The sequence below is a fragment of the Protopterus annectens genome, chromosome 15.part0, assembly GCF_019279795.1.
Source record: "Protopterus annectens isolate FY-2018-M chromosome 15.part0, PAN1.0, whole genome shotgun sequence".
Lineage (NCBI taxonomy): Eukaryota > Metazoa > Chordata > Ceratodontiformes > Protopteridae > Protopterus > Protopterus annectens.
Genome location: NC_056749.1, coordinates 466,714,721 through 466,739,508, shown reverse-complemented (window position 1 = coordinate 466,739,508; position 24,788 = coordinate 466,714,721). Strand labels below are relative to the sequence as shown.

The window sequence follows — 24,788 nt, the reverse complement described above, 5'->3', positions numbered from 1 at the left end:
GCCAGTCGATAACTCCAAAACTGTCTGTTAGAACAGGAAGAGCAAATTGGTTTGTAGCTTGGACTTTGTTCCTAGATGACAACGTTGTTTTCAGTATTAATTTTAGTCTTCTAAAATATTTCTAAGTTTTATTTGCATTTGTTGATCCTTCATCATTTCCCTCTTAAGTTCTTTTATGTCACATTTGTAGATCAGAATGTATGTATACCTTTAAGAAGCTTTCCATGGGCTTGCACAGATGTATAAATACTGACCACTTGCGATCCAGACTGCCATTTGTGGTAGAGAGCTGTTGAGATGTAAGCATGTATGTAATGGTCTGTCGGTTAATTAGTTTGTTTATATTTTATGTTGCTGCTAGCCATTCTGATGTGTTTCTGTATAATAAAACATAAACAAACTACCCTGCCTGTTCGTCTTGAGTCATAACATAGGACGAGCGACCTGGTGTCAAAAGTGGGATCCAGAATCAAGACCAAGAGTCACTCCGTTAATGTTGGAGGAATGTAGAGGAATGGATCATCCTACTGCACGTACAACTCGCAAAACAGGTCAGAAATGAATTCCAGGTACTAAAACTTCCTTAAATGATTTCTTACTCGAAGAATATAGAGGAGGCGCTCGGAACGCTCCAAACAAATTTCTAGTTAAAATGTCCGAAACTGCGACCTATTGATAAAAATATTTGATATAGTTAAGAAAATGTTTGAAATGTCCGAATTGCATAAAATGTATAAAAATAAGGAAACAACCAGATTTTTTTTTTTTCCTGTCTGCTACTTTTTCGCATTAAATCTGTTTGAGTTATCTGAAGTATACAAAGTGTTCACAAGTTTGTGCGGTATTACAGTGCAGTTGTTATTTTGGACAATACAGCCATTTCAAAGCATATTTCACAAAGTACAGTATTTCAAAGAGTTTGTGCATTTGAATTTTTATTACCAGTACCTGGTGTGTGCATGTTCATATAATTGCTTAAAATGTAAATTTAGAGAAATGTGCAACTCCCATATGAATGTTCATAGGTAGGTACTAGGATATCGTCCCGGGGGCCTATACAAGCCCAGCCAAAAAGTTACCCTCACTTTTGCCACCCAATAAAATAATTTTCCTGTGCCACTGTTGAGCAGAGCCACAGAGGTGATCCCTGAGGTGAATTTCCTATTTCCCATCCAATCATCAAGAGTTTTCTTGAGTGCTAATGAGGAGCTTTGTTTGATATAGATAGGTAGTTTATTCGAGTATGGGAAGTCGCTGGGACAGGAATCTATCCCTCCGACATGTTCTGTTTATTGTGGTGACAAGGTTTAGGTCCCTAGAGCGTGTAGCTCGGGGGGATTGGGATTTCTTTAAGTGGAGCATGTCCAGCAGCTCTGGGTTTGACATAGCTTTGTATGTTAGGCAGAGATCTCCTCCGAGTAGGTGATATGCAACGGAGTAAAGCTGGAGTTTTTTAGACTGTCTGAGTAGGGCATCAGTTTGAGGCCGGTAATCCTCTTTGTGAGGTATTTCTACAGCCTTTCCAGTTGTTGTAGATGTCTTGTGAGGTACATACCAAAAGGGGTGTTGTACTCTATAATGGGTCTAATGAGTGATGAGTAGAGGGGAACAATGACCTCTTTTTTTTTTTTTTTTTTTTTTTTTTTTTTTTCTGGATGAGAAACCTTTTGTGATGAGGTGTGCCACGTAGAAGGATTTTCTGACTACTGTGGCGATGTGATTATCAAAGGAGAGACTACTGTCCACCTGTCCCAAGGTCTCTTCACACTTTCGGTGTTATGTATACTACCGCCTATGTTGTAGTTTATGGGTACAGAGTTTTTACCAAAGGGGATGACTGTGCAGTTTTTGGCATTGAGCTTGAAGCCATGGCTTTCTCACCAGGCATCTGTCTCAGTGAGACCCTTTTGTAAGATGTCCACATCGTTGGGAGTTTTGATTATGGCTTGGCTCCTAGTTTGCAGTCATCTGCAAACTTCGTTAGCCAAAGATCTTCTGTGTTAGCCTGTATTTCGGAGAAGTAGATAACACAGGAGAGGACCCAGGACTGAACTCTCCACTTGTCACTGGTATGAAGTCTGATTTGGAGTCTGCTACTTTCACAGTTTGGGTTCTGTCAGTGAGCCAGTTGGCAACCCATCTTGTGACATAGGGATTTATACCTAGTTTAGTGAGTTTATCTATAATCCCAGAGTGGGGGATGGTGTTGAAAGCCTTGGCAAGATCTAGATAGGCTGTGTGAACCACTTTACCCTCGTCTACGGCTTTGGTGACTGTTTCAAAGAAGTCTATCAGGTTTAGGAGACATGATCTGCCTTTTACAAACCCGAACTGGGGGGGGTCCAGAGTTTGGAGATTACCAATGTCTTTGTTTATAAGTTCCACGATGATACGTTCCATGGCCTTGCAGACCAGGCTCGTCAGGCTAATGGGGCGGTAGTTCCCGGGGTCCGTGGTGGCTCCCCCCTTGTGGAGTGGGATAACCATTGCTGTGTGCCATTCAGCAGGCACAAAGCCTGAGGTGAGGCTATGATTGAACATGGTACTTTGGTGGGGTGCCAGTTTGTTCTGTAGTTCATGTAGAACGCAGCCTGGGATGTTGTCTGGTCCCATGGATGCTGTGTTCTTGGCTTTGGAGAGTGTAGCTTTTACCTGTGCAGCCATGATTACAGGAACTTTGCATTCTTCTGGTATAGAGATAGGTTCAGTGCTAACTTACCCCCCTCTCACCCCCTAAAGAGCCCATCTGCCAGGATGTTGGCAATATCAGTTGGGTCTGTATATTTAGTGCCATTGTGCTGTAACTCGGAGCAGATCTGAGTGTTGCCATTGAGATTCTTGACATAGCTATAGACTGCTTTGTGGCTGTCTTTAGAATCCGTGGTGATTTTGCTTTTCATAACTAGCTTTGGAGGATTTTATCAGGGATCGCAGCTTCTTACTGAGGCTGACCAGGGAGCTCCTCCACTCGTGGGATTTTACTCTCTTTTTGCAACAGTTTCTTCCTTCTGTTGTACAGTTTGTTTATGGCAGGGGACCACCAGATTAGCTTCCTTTTTTTGGAGGATAGCGTCTTGGTTCTGTTTGGAATAGCGCGATCCATGCACTCATGTAAGTGCTTATAAAGTGCAATTGTATAGGATTCAGTAATCGTAACTGTATTGTCCATCTGCATGGGTGTCATGAAGTTCACCACTTCTATCTTAATAAGCATGAAGTTGGATTTGGAGAAATTTTTTACCATGGTTTCCTTAATGGTGGGTGGGGGCAGGATGTGGATATCTAAGGTAATTAGCTTATGGTCGGATCGGACCAATGAGGCATTGACTTCAGGTGTGGAACAGTGGTCACTCATGTTGGTAATGACTAGATCTAGGATATTGTTGCCCCTGGTGGGGGTGTGGATAAGTTGATCCAGGGCATTGGAGTTTATGAATTCCAGAAAGTGTTGAGCTGGTACAGGAGTAGTTTTCCAAGTTAATGGTGGGGTAGTTGAAATCGCCCATTATTCGGGTGTTTGTTTGAACCCCAATATTTTCCAGTACATCAAGAAAAGAGGAGTGGGAATCCTGGAGCATGGTGGGTGATCTGTAGCAAGCTACAATTTGGATTGTAGTTTTGCCCAGAGTTAGTTGCACTTGGATAACCTTGGCTGCATTATGCTGAGCAACTAGCCTGGAGGTGTGGATATCCTTAATGAATATGGACACACCTCCGCCTTTGGTGTTCCGGTCAAGGTTACATGGCCGAAAAGTGTGGTACGAGTTATAGCTTGGTAGTGCAGGGGTGCTCTCTGGAGCCTTGAACCAGGTCTCAGTCACTGCACAGATATCAATGTTCTCCATTTTAAGGAGTGCGTCGAGTGAGTGCATTTTGATATTTAAACTTCTAACATTGAGTAGCATCACCCTCCGTTTTTGCTTGCTTGTTCCTGTTACGGTGGTGAATTTGCCATTTGAACCTTGCCCAAAAAAAGGCATTATAGGGGCGGCAAGAACCTTGGCCAGTATCCGGAATCCCAGGGGTGACAGATGCAGGCCATCTTCGGCAAAGCATCGTGGTCTGTCGACCATGTCATCCCAGGCAGACAGATACTGGATCCGTTTAGAATGGCACCAGAAGCTTAGCCAGTTGTTGAAGTCAATCATTTTGTCCTTGTATTGCGGCATCATTCTGGGTGATGGCAGAATGCTACTCAGGGCTAGGGTCATACTTGCCTGGGCTGCAAGATTGGAGATCTCTTCCATGTCTCTCTTCATGTAGTCCAGAGAGATGCATTTCCGGTCGTTCACACCAACATGGACCATGACAGAGTCATATTTGTACTTGTTGTGGAGTGACCTGAGTGGGTGGGTTATGTGGCGGATCCTGGCACCCGACGGGCAGCTGACAGTAAACTTCTCCTTGTTTAGCCTGGTGAGTAGGACATCAGTGTGCCTGACAATAGTCACCTATGACTAGTGTGTTTGGTACGTTGTTTTGACTTATTGGCTGTGGTTGAGTGGCACACTGAGTCTGCGGGCTATGTGTTATTTGGGTTGTGTTGGGGGGTGGATGTTGCTTGCATTTCTGCTTTAGAGGTCTCTGTTGCTTGAGCAGATTATTATTAAGATCTTCCGCGAATGTTTGTTTTTGTGTTTCTATGTGTGGATTTTGGTTGTGTAGATTTGGTGACACTGTGAGTGTGGTGTGGTGCAAGTGTTTACCTTCTCTTGACTGTCAAGTTCAGTCTTGATTGGAGAGCTTTACCTCCAGTTTGGCTAGATAAGTGCATCTCTCACAGGTTGTAGTGTTGGGTGGTAGGAGGAGAGGGTTGTCTGTGTACATGAGGCACTTTCTACATTGCCCCAAGATGCCCAGATTCATCAGATAGACAGGAGAGAACACTGGGAGCTGACCCTTGGACATGCCTGAGTAAAAACTATTTTCCTCTAGATAAGTGAGGAAAGTGAGTACAAGAACTGTTTTTCTCTAAGCAAGTGGGGAAAGTAAGTACCAAAACTGTTTTCCTCTAGGAAATGAGGAAGGTTGGGTGCTGTAGTAATTTGTAGGTTTAGTGCTTACAAGTTCTGAACAAGTGCTGATCACAAATAAGCAAATTCAAGTGCTAATATTACAATGGAAAGGCACTTATTTTACACAAAGGATCAAAAGCCTAGAGAAACCTTTTCAGCATGTATTACGGACTTGAGAAACAAGGCTAAAATGCGCAGATTTTGGTGATTTTAAGGGATGAGTTGCTAAGAAAGACTTGTGTGTGGTATTAAAGATGATGCTGTGAGAAAGATTTTGTGTCAAGGCAGTGATTTGACTTTGAATAAGGCCATTGGGGTTTGTCAACTACATGAGCTCACAGAAAAGCACCCAAATATGCTTACAAATGAGAAATGCATGCTTCCAGTATCTTCTAGTGCTAATTGTTGCTAATGTTGATGGTATGCAGCACTTTTCTAGCAAATTCCAGAGTATGCGCAAAGGTGAGTCAGCAAACTCATGGCATGTGCCCTCACCTAGTCTCATAGTCAACTGTTGTATTTGTCGTGGTAAGCATGTGTCTGAAAGCGAAAAGTGCTTAGCTTCCCAATCTAGTGTCCAGTATTGTCATTACTAATTTGAAGCGAAATTTTGCAGTCCATGGTAATCTTCACAAAGTTGTTTCTGACAATGGTACACAGTTTACAAGCCAGCAATTCAAGATTTGTTGAAGAGTAGGACTTTATTCATGATGCAAGTAGCCCTGAGTACCCACAGTCAAATGGTTTGGCAAAACGTGTAGTTCAAAGTACAAAATGGTTATTGGAGAAGTCGAAATGAGGCAATAGCGATGTTTTTCTAAATCTCCTGAATCTCAGAAATGTTCCTCATGATAAACATTGTGGTTCCCCTACACAATGGCTTTTGTTGAGACAAACCAGAACCACACTTCCAATAAGTAGCAATCTGTTGGTTCCCTGTGCTAAGAACAGCAAAGCAGTGACAGCTCAACTTATGAAAATGAGTTGTTCGCTAAAGTCCTATTATAAGTCTAGCAAACTGCTCAATCCATTACAAGATGGGGAGAGATCGTGAGGATGCAGACGTCCAAAGGTTTTGATCGGATTGGAGTCATGAAAAGTGTATGTCCAGAGACGAGATTGTACATTGTACATTGTGGAATCACAAGTAGAATTTAGGTGGAATCGGAAACATTTAGTACCAGTGTCCGAGCCTGTATTGCAGCATCTTGCCTGTGAAAGAGACTGTAGATCTCAAACAGAGTTATTCAGTGCTCCAGTTCAAGAGGACATTCTAGCAAATATCCCTGTTCCTGAGAAGATTCCCGAAACTCCTGAAACAGATTGTTCACCAATGACTGACCCTGTTGTTAAACCCAGTCCTAATTGCTATATCACTAGATTAGGTCGCATTTCTAGACCATGTTCCAGATGCACAGCAACTTGGACATGAACATTGTGTTTATTTCTTAGTGTGTATAATTGCATGTCTTTTTCAGATATCATTTTGTGGGCAATTCACTTATGAGGGCGGACGTAGATCAGTAGATATGTATACCGTTAAGCTTTCTATGGGCTTACACATGTGTATAAATACTGAGCATGTGCAAGCCAGACTGCCATTTTGTAGAGAGCTGTTGAGATGTAAGCATGCATGTATGTTATGTTCGATCACTTAATCAGTTTATTTATATTTTTGTTGCTGCTATCCATCCTAATGTGTTCCTATATAATAAAGCATATAAACCAACTACCCCACCTGTTCACCTTGAATCATAACACAGGGCAAGTGACAATATTGCTGTCCCAAGCTGTTTTCTTGGTGCTTCAGCTTTCCTGCTTTAAAGGTTGCTTATACACATTTATCAAGACCAAATGACATTCTTATATCATCTGAAAAGGTATTGACTGCTTGCTATTGTGCTTTCAGTTCCTTGTGAACTATATATACAGTTTTAAATCATCCGCAAACAAGAAGAGAAGTCTCTTACACTTTTTCTGGGAGCCAAATTGTAGCTGTGATTTACTCTAAGTAGACAGCTTAATGGGTTAAGGGCAAGACAAAAAGAGCAGCGGTGACAGAGAGTCACCCTAGAATATCCCCCTTTGAATTTTTATCCCAGGAATCATAATTTGTCCTTTATCATGACCAAACTGCAAAGAGTTTGCCACTGTTTCATTATCACTATAATGTAATCTATCAGTGTATGGTGTATCTTGCACATTTTAAGCACTCTTTTAACCATGAATGTTGGATGCTGTCAAATGCATTTTTTTGTAGTCTATCCATGCCATACTTAGATTCTTTCCCTTTTTACAGTTTATCAATTATGATTTTTAATAACAAATGATCCTTTGTTCCATATGACTTTCACCCGTTTGTACTATTGGCATGATTGAGTTTTCTTCTAAATGATTGTAATCTGTCGGCATCTAATTTATACGTTGTTGGAAGGCAAGTTATTGGTCTAGTATTTAGGATAACTTGTAGGTTTACTCTTTGTTTGGGGTGCATATAAATAACTCTTGCAAATGGCTAACTCTTCATGTAAAGATGTTAATACTTTTAACTAGAAGATAGTACTCTTTCTGGGCCTGGGGTTTTCCAATTAGGAGCTTTCATTTGTTTCCATTTCTGTGCCTGTTACTTCACCCCATTTCATAACATTTGCACGACTTGTTCTTTCTTGTACTTATTCTGTCCATTCAACATCTTTATTATGTTCCACAGGATCTTCATAGATATTTCTCCAAAATGTACAGTGGATATAAAAAAAAATGTACACACCTCTATTAAATGCTAGATTCTTGTGATATAAAAAAAATGACATCACAATAAATCATTTGAAAACTTTTCCCACATTTAATGTGACCTATAAACCTGTACAGTTCAGTTGAAAAACAAAATCTGTTGGGGGAAAAATATAAAAAAAAAAAACAGTACAATAGGCCGGTTGCACAAGTGTGCACACCCTTAAACTAATACTTTTTGAAGCACCTTTTGATTTAATTACAGCATTCAGTCTTCTTGAGTAAGAGTCTGTCAGCATGGCACATCGTGACTTGGCAATATTTGCCCACTCTCTTCCTTGCAAAAGTCTCCAAATCTGTCCGATTCGGAGGGCATCTCTTGCGCACAACCTTCTTCAGGTCACCCCACAGATTTTCTATTAGATTTAGGTCTGGGCTCTGGCTGGGCCATTCCAAAACTTTAATTTTCTTCTGGTGAAGCTATTCTTTTGTTGATTTGGATGTATGCTTGGGGTCATTGTCGTGTTGAAATGTGAAATTCCTGTTCATCTCCAGCTTTCTAGCAGATACCTGAAGGTTTTAGGCCAAAAGGACTGGTATATAGAACTGGTCATATTTCCCTCCACCTTGACTAAAGCCCCAGTTCCAACTGAAGAAAGGCAACCCCAAAGCATGATACTGCCACTACCATGCTTCACAGTTAGGATGGTGTTCCTTTGGTGATGCAAAGTGTTGTTTTTGTGTCAAACTTACCTTTTGGAATTGTGGCCAGAAAGTTCAACCCTTGGCCTCATCAGACCATAACACATTTTCCCACATACTTTTGGGAGACTTGGTGTACTGTTTTGTAAATTTTAGCCAGGCCTGAATGTTTTTCTGTTTAAGAAAAGGCTTTCATCTTGTGACCCTACCCCATAGTCCAGACATATGGAGAATGCGGGCGATTGTTGTCACATGTAGTACACAACCAGTGCTTGCCAGAAATTCCTGCAGCTCCTCCAGTGTTGCTATAAGTCTCTTGGCAGCCTCCCTGATCAGTTTTTGTCTTGTCTTTTTTCATCAATTTTGGAGGGACGTCCAGTTCTTTGCAACATCACTGTTGTCCCATATTTTCTCCACTTTTTGATGACTGTCTTCACTGTGTTTCATGGTATATCCAATGCTGTGGACATTTTTTGTACTCCTCTCCTGACTGATACCATTCAACAATGAGATCCCTTTGATGCTTTGTAAGCTCTCTGTGAACCATGGTTTTTGTATAGCAGGCAACTGAGTAAATGTCAGGAAAATCCTACTAGAACAGCTGAACTTTATTTGGGGTTAATTAGAATCTCTCTAATTGGTGGCAGGTGTGTACCCAAGAAGACTGAATGCTGTTTTTAAATCGAAAGGTGCTGTAATAAAGTACTAGTTTAAGGGTGTGCACACTTATGCAGCCAGCTTATTGTATGTTTTTTATTTATATATTTCCCCCTAACAGATTTGTTTTTCAATTGAATTGTACAGGTTATATGTCACATTTAAAGGTGGGAAAAGTTTTGAAATGATTCATTGTGGTCTCTGTTTTTATATCACAAAAACCTGGAATTTTAACAGGGGTGTGTACACTTTTTATATCCACTATATCTTATTTCTTCTGTTTTTTGGTAGTGTTTCAATTTCTTTTGCCTTGTTTCCCAATTCTTGATAAAACTTTGAGTCGTCAATACAGTAAACTCTCAGCTAACCAGCACCCATGGGGATTGGTAGATGCCAGATAACTGTAGTTTCTGGTTGCTTGAGAGTTGCTGTTAAAAATAAGCATGACTAATACTGTACCTTACACTGTTTGGTTTGACTTGTCCTCAGGTTGGGGAGAGAGGAAATGTATTCCGGTCTTCATTTTTAAAGCTCTAAAAATATAAAGTACATTTCTGCTGTGGGGGGGGGGGGGGAGACAAAGTGCAGCACATGAAAATTGTACTGTATTTCTTTGATATTTTTTGCCAGTTGCTTGAGTTTTGGTTGACTGAGAGTTTACTGTAAGTTGCTTGTTTTGTACTTTTCCTTTCTATTTTTCTGCATATCTTCTAAGTTTTTCAATCTGTGCTGATATTTTTAGTTTGTTAGTTGCGGTAGTACACAATAGATCCTGATCTTTTCTGATGCTGCACATTGCTTTTAACAATCTTATCTTTGTGAGCATTTTTGTTGAAATGTTCCCTCTGCTATACTCTGCTGACAGTGTCACTTCTTGCCTTAATTGCTTTGTAGTTTTCTCTGTTGGATACTTCCATGATGGCATTTGATTTCTCCCCTTCTTTTCCCATACTCCCTTGTGTTTTTGTGGTAAGACTTATTTGCTATTAATTATTTAGCTGCACAGTAATACAGTAGTCTCCCTGATGTTCGTGTTTCACTGTTGCAGTCATTACACTTGGGTTATCCTGCTGGCAGGCTACCCGCAGTCGGCCTGAATTCCAAAGTCCTGGTCCGGCATCGGTTGCTGTCGCCTCTTCCCTGATGTCAGTGCATCAGGGGTATAAAAGATGCAGCTGACGCCATTTTCTTCAGTCTTTCTTGCCGCGCGGTGCCCGAAGCAAAAGCAGTTGGCAAGTGCCGGTCGGCCGACTCCTGAGATTTTCGAAATCAAATTTCAGATCCGAAGTCTTAAATAAAGCTAAGTACCCCATTGGGGAAACTTTTTTTCTTGCTCCGGACTGATGTCAGAAGAAGTTAACAATTGTATTTCTTGTGGGAAGCAAATACCTCATAAGGATTTCCACTCCTACTGTATTCCTTGCCTAGGCCTTGACCACGACGTTGCTAGTTGTCGGTTTTGTGCTAGATTTAACCAACGCACTATTAAGCGTCGGTACGATTTTGCTTTTCATTATTTTGGCAGAAGGTTTAACTACATAATGCAGTCGGAGCAACAGACGACTGGAATTAATAAAAAAACGCAAGGATAAAGACAAGGACAAGCATCCAAGCTCCAAAACCGACGATGAAGCCTCTTCTAGGTCAGTCGCCGGTGCTCAGTGAGGTGCTTTCGCAGCCCCTGACTCCCGCTACCTCAGAGCCACAGGCCACTTCCGACTCCCACGTGGAGACAGCTAGGCCTCTGGATACTCAAGGTATTGGCCCTTCGGAAATTAATCCCTCAGATGGGTCCAGAGCCACTGAGCAGGCATCTGCTTCTGAGGGAGTCTTCAGACGTACACACCTTTATATAACGCCTACTTCAGCATCCTATACAAGTCTAAAACCGTTTTAAAGACAAGGAAACCAGTACAGCATTCTCCAAGACAGGCTTCTATGCCTAAGAAAGAGATGCTCAAAATGGCCGAAGACCTAATTACTTTAATCAGGAGTTCCCATCCCCCTCCTGATAAGAGGCCTAGGCAAGACACTGAATATGATTCCTCTGATCAGGTTTCCATTTCCTCTGATTCCTCTTCTGATCAGGGATATTCTGTTCTTCCCTATGAGGATTCTGATGCTGAAGATTCTATTCCTTCAGCTTCTCCTCCTGAGGACTATTCTTTTGGTGAAACCCTGCATACCATGAGGGAGCATTTCCATTGGGAGAGCCAGGGTTATTCCGATTCTAAGAAAAGACTTAGAGACTTTCTTTTACTTCCTCAGCACAGACCTCTTGCAATTCCCCCTGTTCTAGACCTAGTAGATGATGTTTTTTCAGAGTCTGGTCTGTCTCCAGACTCCTCCTGCCTCTGTTAAGCCGGACAGGTACTACAGAGTCCCAGACTCCCATACATTTCTTTACAAAAACCCTGCTGCTGACCCAGAAACTATCTCACAGGGTCCCAAAGGGGTCAAGGCTGCTTTTGCCAAAAATCCTGTCACCTCAGACAGAGATTCTAGGGCATTTGACAGATGGGGGGGGAGGTTACACTTCTGCTACCTTGGCTGTAAGGGCTTTAAATTGTCAGTTTCATATGCTCAAATATCAGCAATACTTAATGTCTTTGTTAAAACAAAAAATGTTGACAAATTCTGAATGTTCTGAGAACAAAGATTTGCAGGATGTATTGCATGCAGCTGAACAAGTGGGAAAACATACTTTGCAATGTGGCTATGATTCACTGGAGGCCTCGTGCAGGGCCGCTGTTGCATTAGAAGGCATGCTTGGTTAAAGGAACAGAATCTGCTGGATCATGTTAAAGCAAAATTGTTGGATGCTCTATTGCAGCATGATACTTTGGTGTTGAGGCAGAGGAGGTGTTAAAGAAAATGGTGGATAAGGCAAAATCTATGCAGACAGTAAAGGATTTCTTACAGGTACAGCCAAACAGATTTAGCAGCAACTGGTCCTCTAAGAATTGGTCCTTTCCAGTGTTAGACAGACCACAAAGAGGCAGATTCAGACGCCCTAGAGGCAGGCAACAGCCCCAGGGCTCATACAGGCCCAAACAATGGGGTGCTTCTACCTCCAAAAGCGGAGAAGACAAATCACAGCCTTATAGAAAACTGTCCCAATGACTTCCCTCTGCCAATGCCAAGCACTTATTTTTTTGGCAGCACCATTAGGGGAAAGTTAGCACTTTTTTCACAAAACTGGCACAAGATCACCCAGGACAAATGGGTCTTAAATATAGTTTCTCAGTTTCTCAGTGTTACAGGTTCCACTTTCACACCCTTCCAAAGGCAAAAGGCTTGCCAGACCTGCCACACAATCAGTGGGCAAAGGCACAAAAACAAGTTTCATCTCTCATGGACATGGGTGCTATTCAGCCAGTGCCACAGCAAGAGCAGGGACAAGGATTTTACTCAAGACTTTTCTTAGTACCAAGAAAGGACAAAACCTGGAGACCAATTCTGGACCTGTCTATTCTAAATACTTTTCTGGACGTCCCAAAATTCAAAATGTTGACTCTACAGCAGCTTCTGCCCATGCTGGACAAGAAGGCTTGGCTTGTAACTTTGGACATCAAAGAGGCATACCTGCATGTCCCAATCAGACAATCTTGCAGAAGATACCTCCGATTCATAGCTGGCTCACTGCACTACCAATTCTCTGCACTGCCCTTTGGCTTATCTACTGCACCCAGGGTCTTCCCAAAATGCCTGGCACCAGTAATTGCATTTTGCAGACTAAGAGGAATTCAGATATACCCCTACTTGGCTGACTGCCTTATTCAAGCAAAGGACAAACATATATTTTACTACAGCATCTGGCGTTTGTAAAAAGATTACTAAATTGCCTAGGGTACACAGTAAACAAAAAGAAATCAAAACTAGTACCCTCTCAAGAGATAATATTCCTGGGTGCAAGCTTAAATACAGCTGCCCAGATGGCTTATCTCACGCCAGACAAAAAAAGGCATCTGACTTCTTACTTCAAAGACTTGGCAACAAAGACCCAGTTATCTGCAAGAAATATTCTGCAGGCTTTGGGCTACATTGGCATCCTGCATTCTACTAATCCCATATGCAAGACTGCATATGAGGAAACTACAATGGTATCTAAAAAGTGTTTGGACTCAACACTGCCACAGCCTGGAAACCGTAATTACTCTCATTCCCTGCCTGCAACATGAATTTCAATGGTGGGCACAGGCCTGTCACCACAACAAGGGACAGCCGTTCACCTTACCCACTGCCAGGCAGAGACTAACAGATGCATCTGATTATGCCTGGGGGGCGCACATGGCAGGAAAATGTATTCAGGGCACATGGCCCACAAACCAAATGCATCTTCATATCAATCAAAAAGAGATGCTAGCTGTACAAAATGCCCTGACAGCCTTGAGGACCTACTTCATCCAGGACAACTACTGATAAAGACGGACAATACTACAGTCATGTGGTACCTAAGAAAGGGGGCACACATTCCTACCCCCTCTGCAGGCAAGCCATGACTTTGTGGAACACAGCATTGCCTTATCAAGTATATCTGCAAGCACAATTCCTGCCAGGAAAGACAAATACTTTGGCAGACTAACTAAGCAGAAACCTCATGGATCCTCACTAGTGAAAACTGGACCCACAAATTTTCAGCATAACAAGGAAATTGAGGATGCCCAGACATAGATCTATTCGCTTCCCCTCTCAACTGCCAGCTACAGAGATTCTGCTCTTGGACTTATTACAAGCAAGTATGGAACGTGGAAGCCCTTTCATTCAGCTGGAAAGCCCTTACAGTATATGCCTTCCCTCCTCTGCCTCTCCTCTCCAAGGTACTCCTAAAGGTCAGACAAGAGAAGCCAAAAATGATACTGATTGTCCCAGACTGGCCACGCCAGCACTGGTACCCAATCCTAAAGAGCTTGTCTCGAGGCTCAGCCTGGACATTGCCTCTAATACCTCATTTGCTGACCCAACAGAACACTCAGATCCTGCACAGCCAACTCAGAACCCTAAATCTGGCTGCATGGCGGATAATGTAATCATTCAGAACACACCTCTCTCTAAAGCAGTTATGGATGTTATTTTGGAGGCCAGGAGGCCCAGCACCAGAAAATCTTATGCAGAAAATGGAAGAGATTCTGTGCTTGGAACCAAGCGCCGGGAATTGACTCGCTTGAACCAAATATTCCTCAGATTTTGCAATACCTAACTGAGATGCTGGACAAAGGCCTATCCTTCTCATCAATTAAGATCCATGCCTCTGCCATTTCAGCTCATTACAATACGGACCCACCTATTTTTTCTCATCCACTGCTAAGACAGTTTCTCAGAGGGGCCAAAAACGTAAGACCTCCAAGGAGAGCTCCAATACCTACATGGGACCTTATTTTGTCTTGGAAAAACTCACACTGCCTCCTTTTGAGCCTGCCAATACAGCAGAGATAAAATACTTGTCATGGAAAACTGCTCTTCTCGTAGCAATAACTTCAGCAAGAAGAGTCTCAGAGTTACAGGTACTAATGGCTGTGGAACCTTTTATTGTTTTCCATCAGGACAGGGTTTCTCTAAGGACAAACCCGACATTTATGCCTAAGGTAGTGTCCAGCGTGGCTCTTAACCAAACCATACATTTGCCTACCTTTTATCCAAACCCACAGAATAAGGGGGGAAAGACTTCTGCATACTTTGGACATACACAGACAGCTACGCTTTTACATGGACAAGACTAAAGCCTTCAGAAAGACTGAGCAACTCTTAGTGGCATATACTGCAGGTTCCCAAGGAAAAGCCATTTCAAAGCAGACTATTTCAAAATGGATAGACCACTGCATTCATTTCTGCTATTCACAACATGGCAAATCAATGCCCAAGGGCATTAGGCCACATTCTACCAGAGCAGCAGCCACTTTAGCAGCCTTCCTCAGAGGAGTACCAACCAAGGATATTTTGGAGGCTGCAACATGGGACTTCAGTGCACACTTTTACAAAGCACTACCATTTACCTCTCTACTCTAAATCCAGAGCAGGCTTTGCCACTGCAGTTCTGCAGGGCCTCATAGCCACTCCAAACTATTTAGGCCCAGCCGCCCAACCTCAGCTTTGGGATTCAACCCAAGTGTAATGACTGCAACAGTGAAACACTATGAACATAGTACAGTTGTGTACCTACTATAAATGTAGATGTTTGAGTGTATTCACTGGAGCAGTCCAGGTTACCCTCCCACCATAACCCTTTTTCTTGGCTGGGACTTTATCTGTACCTATCTATTCTATTCTATACAACCTATGTGGTGTATTTGCTTATAGATGAAGGTTATGTGCATGCTTTTTTATGATCATAACTTTTACAGCCTACCCTTTGGGGGGCACCTGACATCTGGGGCAGGAAAAACTGAAGAAAATGGCATCGGCTGCATCTTTTATACCCCTGGTGCACTGACATCAGGGAAGAGGCAACAGCAACCAACGCCGGACCAGGACTTTGGAATTCAGGCCGACTGTGGGTAGCCTGCCAGCAGGATAACCCAAGTGTAATAACTGCAACAGTGAATACACTCTAACATGTACATTTATGGTAGGTACACAACTGTACTTTATCCGGCCTCCTCTTTAACCAGCCATCAAGTATCTGTTGTAGTCCTAGCACAAGACAGTAGAGAACAACACTTCTGCCTACTCTGAGCTAAATAATGACAGACATTTGAGTTTTAGACTTCATATTCATTAGAAAAATGCATCCAACACAAATCCTGATTTATAACCTATAAATATTAATTTGTACGCTTTTTCTCATTAACCAGCCATTCATTTATCCAGCTTCAGGTCTGGTCCCAATGAGACTGGATAAGAGGGAGTATACTGTATATCATTTTTATTTCTATATTATATCGCATGAATTTCTATGAACAGCCCTAATTACTGTGTTCATTTGTTTCATCAAACTTCTATCTTTTTGGATTTTATTGACTTTCTGTAGACTATTTCTTTCTTTGATCTTAATATGTCTATTAAATCAAGCAACTCTCTTCTTGGATCATTTTCTTCTAAACCGAGGGCACATTCTTTGTTATCCAGTTCCTGTGGGCATTCTACAGAAAGTTCCAGAGCATCTTCCTGTGCCACATTCTCTTCAGTTTCATCTTGTGCATCCATTGCTCTTTCATATGGGAACTCAATGGCCTATCACTCCATAACATTGGCTGTGTCAGAGTTGCCACAGTTTCCTTTTCCTTCCTTGCTGTGCAACTCCAGCTGAACTTTTGTACTGGCTTTCTATGGAAGGCTGCAAAGTATCTTCATATGGCAACTGATCAGATGTTTCCTGCTTCTACTGATTTTCATATGTAATCCATAACCTTAGTTTCTCTCTCTAACTTCGTTATTAATTCTCTCTCATACTTTTCCTCTTTTTGTGTTCTTATTGTTTGTATTGTAAAGTTTTCCATATCCAGATGCCTTTGCCTGTATTTCTGTTCAAATATCTTTGGTACTGAGCTTTTTGTATTGATTATTCATGCAAAGGAGAAAAACACTATTGCACCACATTAAATATTTTTCTTCCCCATGTCCATATTTCTTCAGATGTCTCCTGTTTCTCCTTACTTGGGGGACTCGTTGTTCCGTCATGGTGTGATATAACCTGTGTTACACTTTCTACACTAAATTCTTCACTTCACAGGTATTCCAGTGTAGCTGTGTTCATGCCAGCAGAGATGTAAAGGGCAGTAATAAGTATTTGAGCTGATCTTGCCTTCATTTGCTCTTCAGCCTATGGGTTTTGAATCCAAGCATTGGATCCGACTTGGCCGTATACCAAATCTGTAGGCTCCAACATCTGAGCTTCTCCCCTCCAAATCCCTCTAATCTTGTTTGCTGCATTTCAATAAGCATTGGTTTCCTTTCATTCCAAGCTCCACCGGGATATAGTTTTTCCTCTGTGATTGATTTCTCTCATATTTTCTCAGTTTTTAGTTTCTACTGTTTCAGCTAGCCTCCTTTCTTCTTATTCACCGTTCCTCGTCAGGGAAAAAAATATTTTTTTTGTGGTTTTATTTCCTCAACCCTTCCCTACCCTTTCCCTTTCCATATGAAATAGTTAGAGTATACTGGTTTAGTTTACATATATTTACTTTGTTGTCTTCTAAAAAAAAAAAAAAATTTTTCATAGTGGTGTGTTTTACTTTAGGCTTTTGATCGTATTTGTGTTTTTTGTATTACTGGCTTTGTGATCTTTGTTGTGAGACCATGGCTGACCCTAAACCCACTGGGTTTAAAAAATGTAGCACTTGTGGGCCCAAGATCCCAATTTCTGATGCACATGCCAAGTGTTTGGTTTGTTTAGGGGCGGCTCATCTCCCCTCTACTTGCTCTATCTTTGCCAGTTTTAACTAATGGGCACTTATTGACAGCCGGAACAAACTTATTTTGAATGGCCTTCTTTTATGTTCTTCCTCTTCCGCCACCTCTTCCACTTCAGGGGCTCAACCCTCTACTATGAAGCACAAGGATAGGAAGAGATCCCCCAGCAGATCTCACCAATCTGGGGATCCTGCCGCCAAAATTCAGAGGTCCTCGGAGCCGACTGCTTTGGCTCCATTAGTCATTCAAGCCTCCCCTCCTCGACGGAGCAGTAGTTTTTCCCCTATGTCACCTCTCTTGCAGCAGACTAGGCGCTCTTCCAGGCCTGCTTTGGTGGCTTCTTTTGTTAGGTCCTCCAATAGCCTGTCCTGATGGTGAAATGAAATTCTTCAAGGCACAAATCCATCTGGGGATCTTGCCTGCTCCGTTCCCTCCTGGAGCTGCAAGCAACATCTCTGCCTTCACTCCTATTGCTCCTTCTCTGATCCGACACTGGATTTCTGAATTATCTGGTCTGAGCTGCCTGGTATAGCTACCTTGACTCTGGTCTCCCCGTCTCACCTGGCTTTGACTGTTTTTGGAGCGTAGTGATTCTAGGAGCCATAGCTTCTGTACCGGGTCTGAGGGGACGATGTTGGCTACAAAATTCTCAGAGCTGTCTTCATCTCGGGTCTTTGGCGCTTGACAGCTGTGCTCCAATTCCCCACTCTGATCCGGAGGTGGCGGGGGCTCCCAGAACTTCCTGTTCAACAGCTCTGGATGGGGTGCCCCAGTGTCCCTCAGCTTTTGAGGTGATGGAGAGTGTTTTCTCTGCACCCAGAAGAGCCTTGACTCTGCCTGCTTTGGACTCTGATCCTTCCTTAGCTGCATCTGTGCCTGAGACATCTACTCTGTTCCCTCTGGGACAGCCTGTCAGAAGGACTTCCAGTCTATTTCCCATTTGGAACCCCTGGCGTCTTCCGATAACTCTCCAGAATACCCCACTGAAGAGGTCCCCTGGAAGTATACATATTAAAGGAGACACCCGGATTCCCCTTTGGAATACCTCACTGAGGACACTGATCTCAGTGAAGGAGAAGAGTCCCCAAATCGTCACCAGAGGATGCCCCTTTTGGAGATCTCAAGGAAATTCTTCGCCAGAAGGGTGGTTGGTCTTTCAAAAGCCTAATCCAGAGGAATCTGTATTTCTGGAAGCCTTTGGGCCAGACCCATCTACTTCTTGGGTGTTCCACACCCTGCGGAACCCCCTTATCGACCTTGTGACCCACAGGGCATAGAAAGAACCGGACACAGTGAAACAGATTCCTAGGCAGCCCAGTACGATCCTTAGTGCCCCTTCTGATCAACCACATTGGATAAAAGGGATTCCAGTCGATGTCATGGTGGTTGCAGCTGGCATTAAAAAAGTTAGCCCAGCAGAGCTCCACTGCCCTTTCCCTAGGGCTTTGGACAGGTTCGGAAAGCAGATTTACGCTTAAGCGACTTTTTTGCTTTGTGAGCACTGAATTACCTGGCACATGTAACCAGGCTACAGCGGGACTTGGTTAAGGAACTCTCTAGCCCAGCCCCAGGGCCCATGTCTGTCAAGGATCAGAAATTCTTTTCCTCAAGAATGGCCACCCTCAAGTCTATTTCTAACACTTCCATGAGGTTAATCTCAAATGCAGCAGAGGGTGCCTCATGGACGGCTGGAACAGGCATTGTGGTCAGCCGCCATTCCTGGATGCGGCTGTTTGACTTTTTGGAAACCTAAAAGGCATTCTTTTGTCAGTTAAAACAGTGGCACTTTCCGCTTAGAGTTAATGCTCCGTAGTAGACAGCCAAAATAAAATGTATAAATAGAACACAAAGGAGCAAAGCAATGAAGGAGTGAATATACCAAAGTCCCATCCAAAAATACACTCGTTGTAGAAATGCGATAAAATCCAAGACACTCGAATCACTATGAAACTGAGTAGGTTTATTATAATTGTTATACAGGTTAGCGCTTTCGCTGGTGAGCTTCTTCAGACCTCATACATCAAAATGCTCATAAGGACAGATTTAAATACCCAAAAAGGGCGCGAAAATTAAAAAATCTAATGCACTTTCATTTTAATTAATACAATAAAATTCACTCATTAAAACATTGTTGACACCATCATATCAACATCTAAAAACATATACACCTCAGTGTAATGTATATAAAAACATATATATCGGCATGTAAAAGTGTATGTGTGCATAATTGGGTACAATATGTATGAATATTGCAGTTCACTAGTAATCTGCAGCAAAGTTCTAAACAAACTGAATATATCTATATATTCATACAAGAGGAAAAATACGGGGAATATGTTGAAGGACCATCTATTACCAGTTATTTATTATGTCTCAAACTCCTCATTTTTAACAATGGTCTCAAAGGGACTTTGCCATTGAGCCCTGGTGGCATATCAGACCTGAGTTTAATGATCCACTGTGTTTCTCTAGCTTGTGTATAATTATCCACATCTCCCCTCCTAATGGAAGTGCATATCTATTCTAAAATCCTGAACCTAAGACAGTGTTCACTACCTACATCATGTACGTGTCTAGCAAGTGCATTATGCAAATTCCCTTTTCTGATGTGGTAGATGTGTTCACGAATCCTGTCTCTCAGGCAGCGATTCGTTTTCCCTATATAAAACGCTTGACAAAGGTCACACGAAGCCAGGTATACCACATTCTTAGTCATACAATCTCCTTGAGCCCTGATCTTAAAATCACCTAGTCCCAAGGGATGTGCAAATGTATTATCTGTAGATATAAAGGAGCAAAAATTACACATATTACAGGGTCTGGTGTGACCTTGTTCTGTGCATTGATTGTTCCCTTGTGATTTAGGGTAACACAGGAGACTTTTTAAATTCTTTTTGTTCTTATAAATGAATTTGGGTTTATCACCTGTAATTTCCTTGATCTTCGGATCCACTGAGAGGACATGCCAGTGTTTATAAAAAATGTCCTTAATGGGGCCTATATCCTTGGTATAATATACAGGAAATAGTGCTTGTTGTGTAATCTTATTACAATCTTCAGTCATTCTATCATCATCTATACTGTTCATATACATATCTGCTGTATTAGTGGAAAAATAGGGTTTAGCTCTAGTGCCCCTTAGACTAGGCATATCAACTGTTATAGTCATCAAATCCGTATCATTGTAGCATCTCTCACTCAACATCTTCTTAAATTCAGTCATATCCATCTCATAAGTTGCATCCATGGGAGTGTATCTAGATATGCGTATTGCTTGTCCTCTTACTATGTTATAGACATAGCCCGGGTGCATGCTATGTCGATGCAACAGAGTGTTCCTGTGACATGGTTTACGGTATAACCCTGTGTTCACTAAGCCATTGCCCATTTTCTCAACATAGATATCTAAATAAGGAATATAGCAATCTGACCATTCCATCGTAAACTTTAGGAATCCTGTTGATGTATTTATATCTTCTAGAAAAGACTCCAATTGTGCAGGTGTACCTGTCCAAATCAGGAACAGGTCATCTACAAAACGCCTGTAAAAGGAAACGTATTCCTTATAAAAATGACTCTCAAACAAATAACTGCCCTCCCACTCCGCCATAACAAGATTGGCGTAGCTATTGGCACAAGAAGTGCCCATAGCTACGCCATCTCGCTGGAGGAAGATCTTATCTTGAAAGCAGAAATGTTGGAGTGCAACACAATGTCTAAAAGGCCAAGTAGCAACTCAATGTTTGTAGCGGAGATAATTCCAACTCTTTTCAAATAACTACCTAACATATCAATACCTACATGGTTAGGTATAACCGTGAACAAGGATTGAACGTCCATTGTCACAAATAAAACATCATCCAATGTGGTGGAAGTATTGGTAAACTGACACAAATCCAATAAGAACTGCTTGGTATCTCTAAGAATGTGACCATTGGAGTCCACAACAGGTCTTAAAAGACTTTCTATATAGATGGATAAAGGTTCAGTGGACCACCCCCTTCCAGCTACTATTGGTCTCATGGGTGGTGTAACCGGGTCTTTATGCACCTTCGGAAGACCCTGTATTACTGGTATCAATGGATGTTGCACATATAAGAAATCAAAAAGAACTTGGTTAATAATATCATTATCATAAAGAGTTTTCAAGGTAGTCTGTATCTTCTTGATTAATGAGTCTACCCTAGCATTAGTGAATGGCTCATAAAACTTCTGATCTCCCAGCATGGAAAACATGTCTTGTTGATACCTATGGGAGTCAAAATCACCCCCCCCCTGCCCTTGTCTGCTGGGCGTATGACAATGTCCTGCCTATTACATAAACTGTTCAAGGCTATTCTTTGCTTGTAAGACAAGTTGTATCTGGTCTTTTTATTGAAATCAAGACAGCCCTTATAGTTATACAAGTCATCCTCTACTAGTTTACTATAAGCGGCAACCAAAGGGTGTACCATAGGTATAAACGTACTGGGTCTCCTAAAAGATGGACCAGCTGCAATATCTTGTCCATTAAAAGCAATCTTCAAGGATAAATTTCTGATAAATAGTTTGAAGTCTCTGAGTGTTTCCTCATACTTACTATATGTAGTGGGAATAAACGTAAGTCCCTTTGATAATACTTGTAATTGAAGAATTACAAGTATTATCAAAGGGACTTACGTTTATTCCCACTACATATAGTAAGTATGAGGAAACACTCAGAGACTTCAAACTATTTATCAGAAATTTATCCTTGAAGATTGCTTTTAATGGACAAGATATTGCAGCTGGTCCATCTTTTAGGAGACCCAGTACGTTTATACCTATGGTACACCCTTTGGTTGCCGCTTATAGTAAACTAGTAGAGGATGACTTGTATAACTATAAGGGCTGTCTTGATTTCAATAAAAAGACCAGATACAACTTGTCTTACAAGCAAAGAATAGCCTTGAACAGTTTATGTAATAGGCAGGACATTGTCATACGCCCAGCAGACAAGGGCAGGGGTGATTGACTCCATAGGTATCAACAAGACATGTTTTCCATGCTGGGAGATCAGAAGTTTTATGAGCCATTCACTAATGCTAGGGTAGACTCATTAATCAAGAAGATACAGACTACCTTGAAAACTCTTTATGATAATGATATTATTAACCAAGTTCTTTTTGATTTCTTATATGTGCAACATCCATTGATACCAGTAATACAGGGTCTTCAAGGTGCATAAAGACCGTTACACCACCATGAGACCAATAGTAGCTGGAAGGTGGTCCACTGAACCTTTATCCATCTATATAGAAAGTCTTTAAGACCTGTTGTGGACTCAATGGTCACATTCTTAGAGATACCAAGCAGTTCTTATTGGATTTGTGTCAGTTTACCAATACTTCCACCACATTGGATGATGATTTATTTGTGACAATGGACGTTCAATCCTTGTTCACGGTTATACCTAACCATGTAGGTATTGATATGTTAGGTAGTTATTTGAAAAGAGTTGGAATCATCTCGCCTACAAACATTGAGTTGCTACTTGGCCTTTTAGACATTGTGTTGCACCCCAACATTTCTGCTTTCAAGATAAGATCTTCCTCCAGCGAGATGGCGTAGCTATGGGCACTTCTTGTGCCAATAGCTACGCCAATCTTGTTATGGCGGTGAGGCAGTTATTTGTTTGAGAGTCATTTTATAAGGAATCGTTTCCTTTACAGGCGTTTGTAGATGACCTGTTCCTGATTTGGACAGGTACACCTGCACAATTGAGTCTTTTCTAGAAGATATAAATACATCAACAGGATTCCTAAAGTTCGATGGAATGGTCAGATTGCTATATTCCTTATTTAGATATCTATGTTGAGAAAATGGGCAATGGCTTAGTGAACACAGGGTTATACCGTAAACCATGTCACAGGAACACTCTGTTGCATCGACATAGCATGCACCCGGGCTATGTCTATAACATAGTAAGAGGACAAGCAATACGCATATCTAGATACACTCCCATGGATGCAACTTATGAGATGGATATGACTGAATTTAAGAAGATGTTGAGTGAGAGATGCTACAATGATACGGATTTGATGACTATAACAGTTGATATGCCTAGTCTAAGGGGTACTAGAGCTAAACCCTATTTTTCCACTAATACAGCAGATATGTATATGAACAGTATAGATGATGATAGAATGACTGAAGATTGTAATAAGATTACACAACAAGCACTATTTCCTGTATATTATACCAAGGATATAGGCCCCATTAAGGACATTTTTTATAAACACTGGCATGTCCTCTCAGTGGATCCGAAGATCAAGGAAATTACAGGTGATAAACCCAAATTCATTTATAAGAACAAAAAGAATTTAAAAAGTCTCCTGTGTTACCCTAAATCACAAGGGAACAATCAATGCACAGAACAAGGTCACACCAGACCCTGTAATATGTGTAATTTTTGCTCCTTTATATCTACAGATAATACATTTGCACATCCCTTGGGACTAGGTGATTTTAAGATCAGGGCTCAAGGGGATTGTATGACTAAGAATGTGGTATACCTGGCTTCGTGTGACCTTTGTCAAGCGTTTTATATAGGGAAAACGAATCGCTGCCTGAGAGACAGGATTCGTGAACACATCTACCACATCAGAAAAGTGAATTTGCATAATGCACTTGCTAGACACGTACATGATGTAGGTAGTGAACACTGTTTTAGGTTCAGGATTTTAGAACAGATATACACTTCCATTAGGAGGGGAGATGTGGATAATTATACACAAGCTAGAGAAACCCAGTGGATCATTAAACTCAGGTCTGATATGCCACCAGGGCTCAATGGCAAAGTCCCTTTGAGACCATTGTTAAAAATGAGGAGTTTGAGACATAATAAATAACTGGTAATAGATGGTCCTTCAACATATTCCCCATATTTTTCCTCTTGTATGAATATATAGATATATTCAGTTTGTTTAGAACTTTGCTGCAGATTACTAGTGAACTGCAATATTCATACATATTGTACCCAATTATGCACACATACACTTTTACATGCTGATATATATGTTTTTATATGCATTACACTGAGGTGTATATGTTTTTTAGATGTTGATATGATGGTGTCAACAATGTTTTAATGAGTGATTTTTATTGTATTAATTAAAATGAAAGTGCATTAGATTTTTTAATTTTCGCGCCCTTTTTGGGTATTTAAATCTGTCCTTATGAGCATTTTGATGTATGAGGTCTGAAGAAGCTCACCAGCGAAAGCGTTAACCTGTATAACAATTATAATAAACCTACTCAGTTTCATAGTGATTCGAGTGTCTTGGATTTTATCGCATTTCTACAACGAGTGTATTT

At 41.5% G+C, this 24,788-nt stretch overlaps 1 protein-coding gene across 1 annotated transcript in view; it reads left to right on the top strand.

Moving 5' to 3' along the window:
• NXT2 (nuclear transport factor 2 like export factor 2) overlaps positions 1 to 16,813 on the top strand; it is an 89,343-nt gene extending 72,530 nt beyond the window's left edge. The window contains exons 4-5 of the mRNA XM_044057283.1: positions 10,455 to 10,461; positions 16,774 to 16,813. Of these exons, the coding sequence (XP_043913218.1) occupies positions 10,455 to 10,461; positions 16,774 to 16,813 (47 nt within the window). The remainder of the gene's footprint in view (positions 1 to 10,454; positions 10,462 to 16,773) is intronic.
• Positions 16,814 to 24,788: the final 7,975 nt, after the last annotated feature.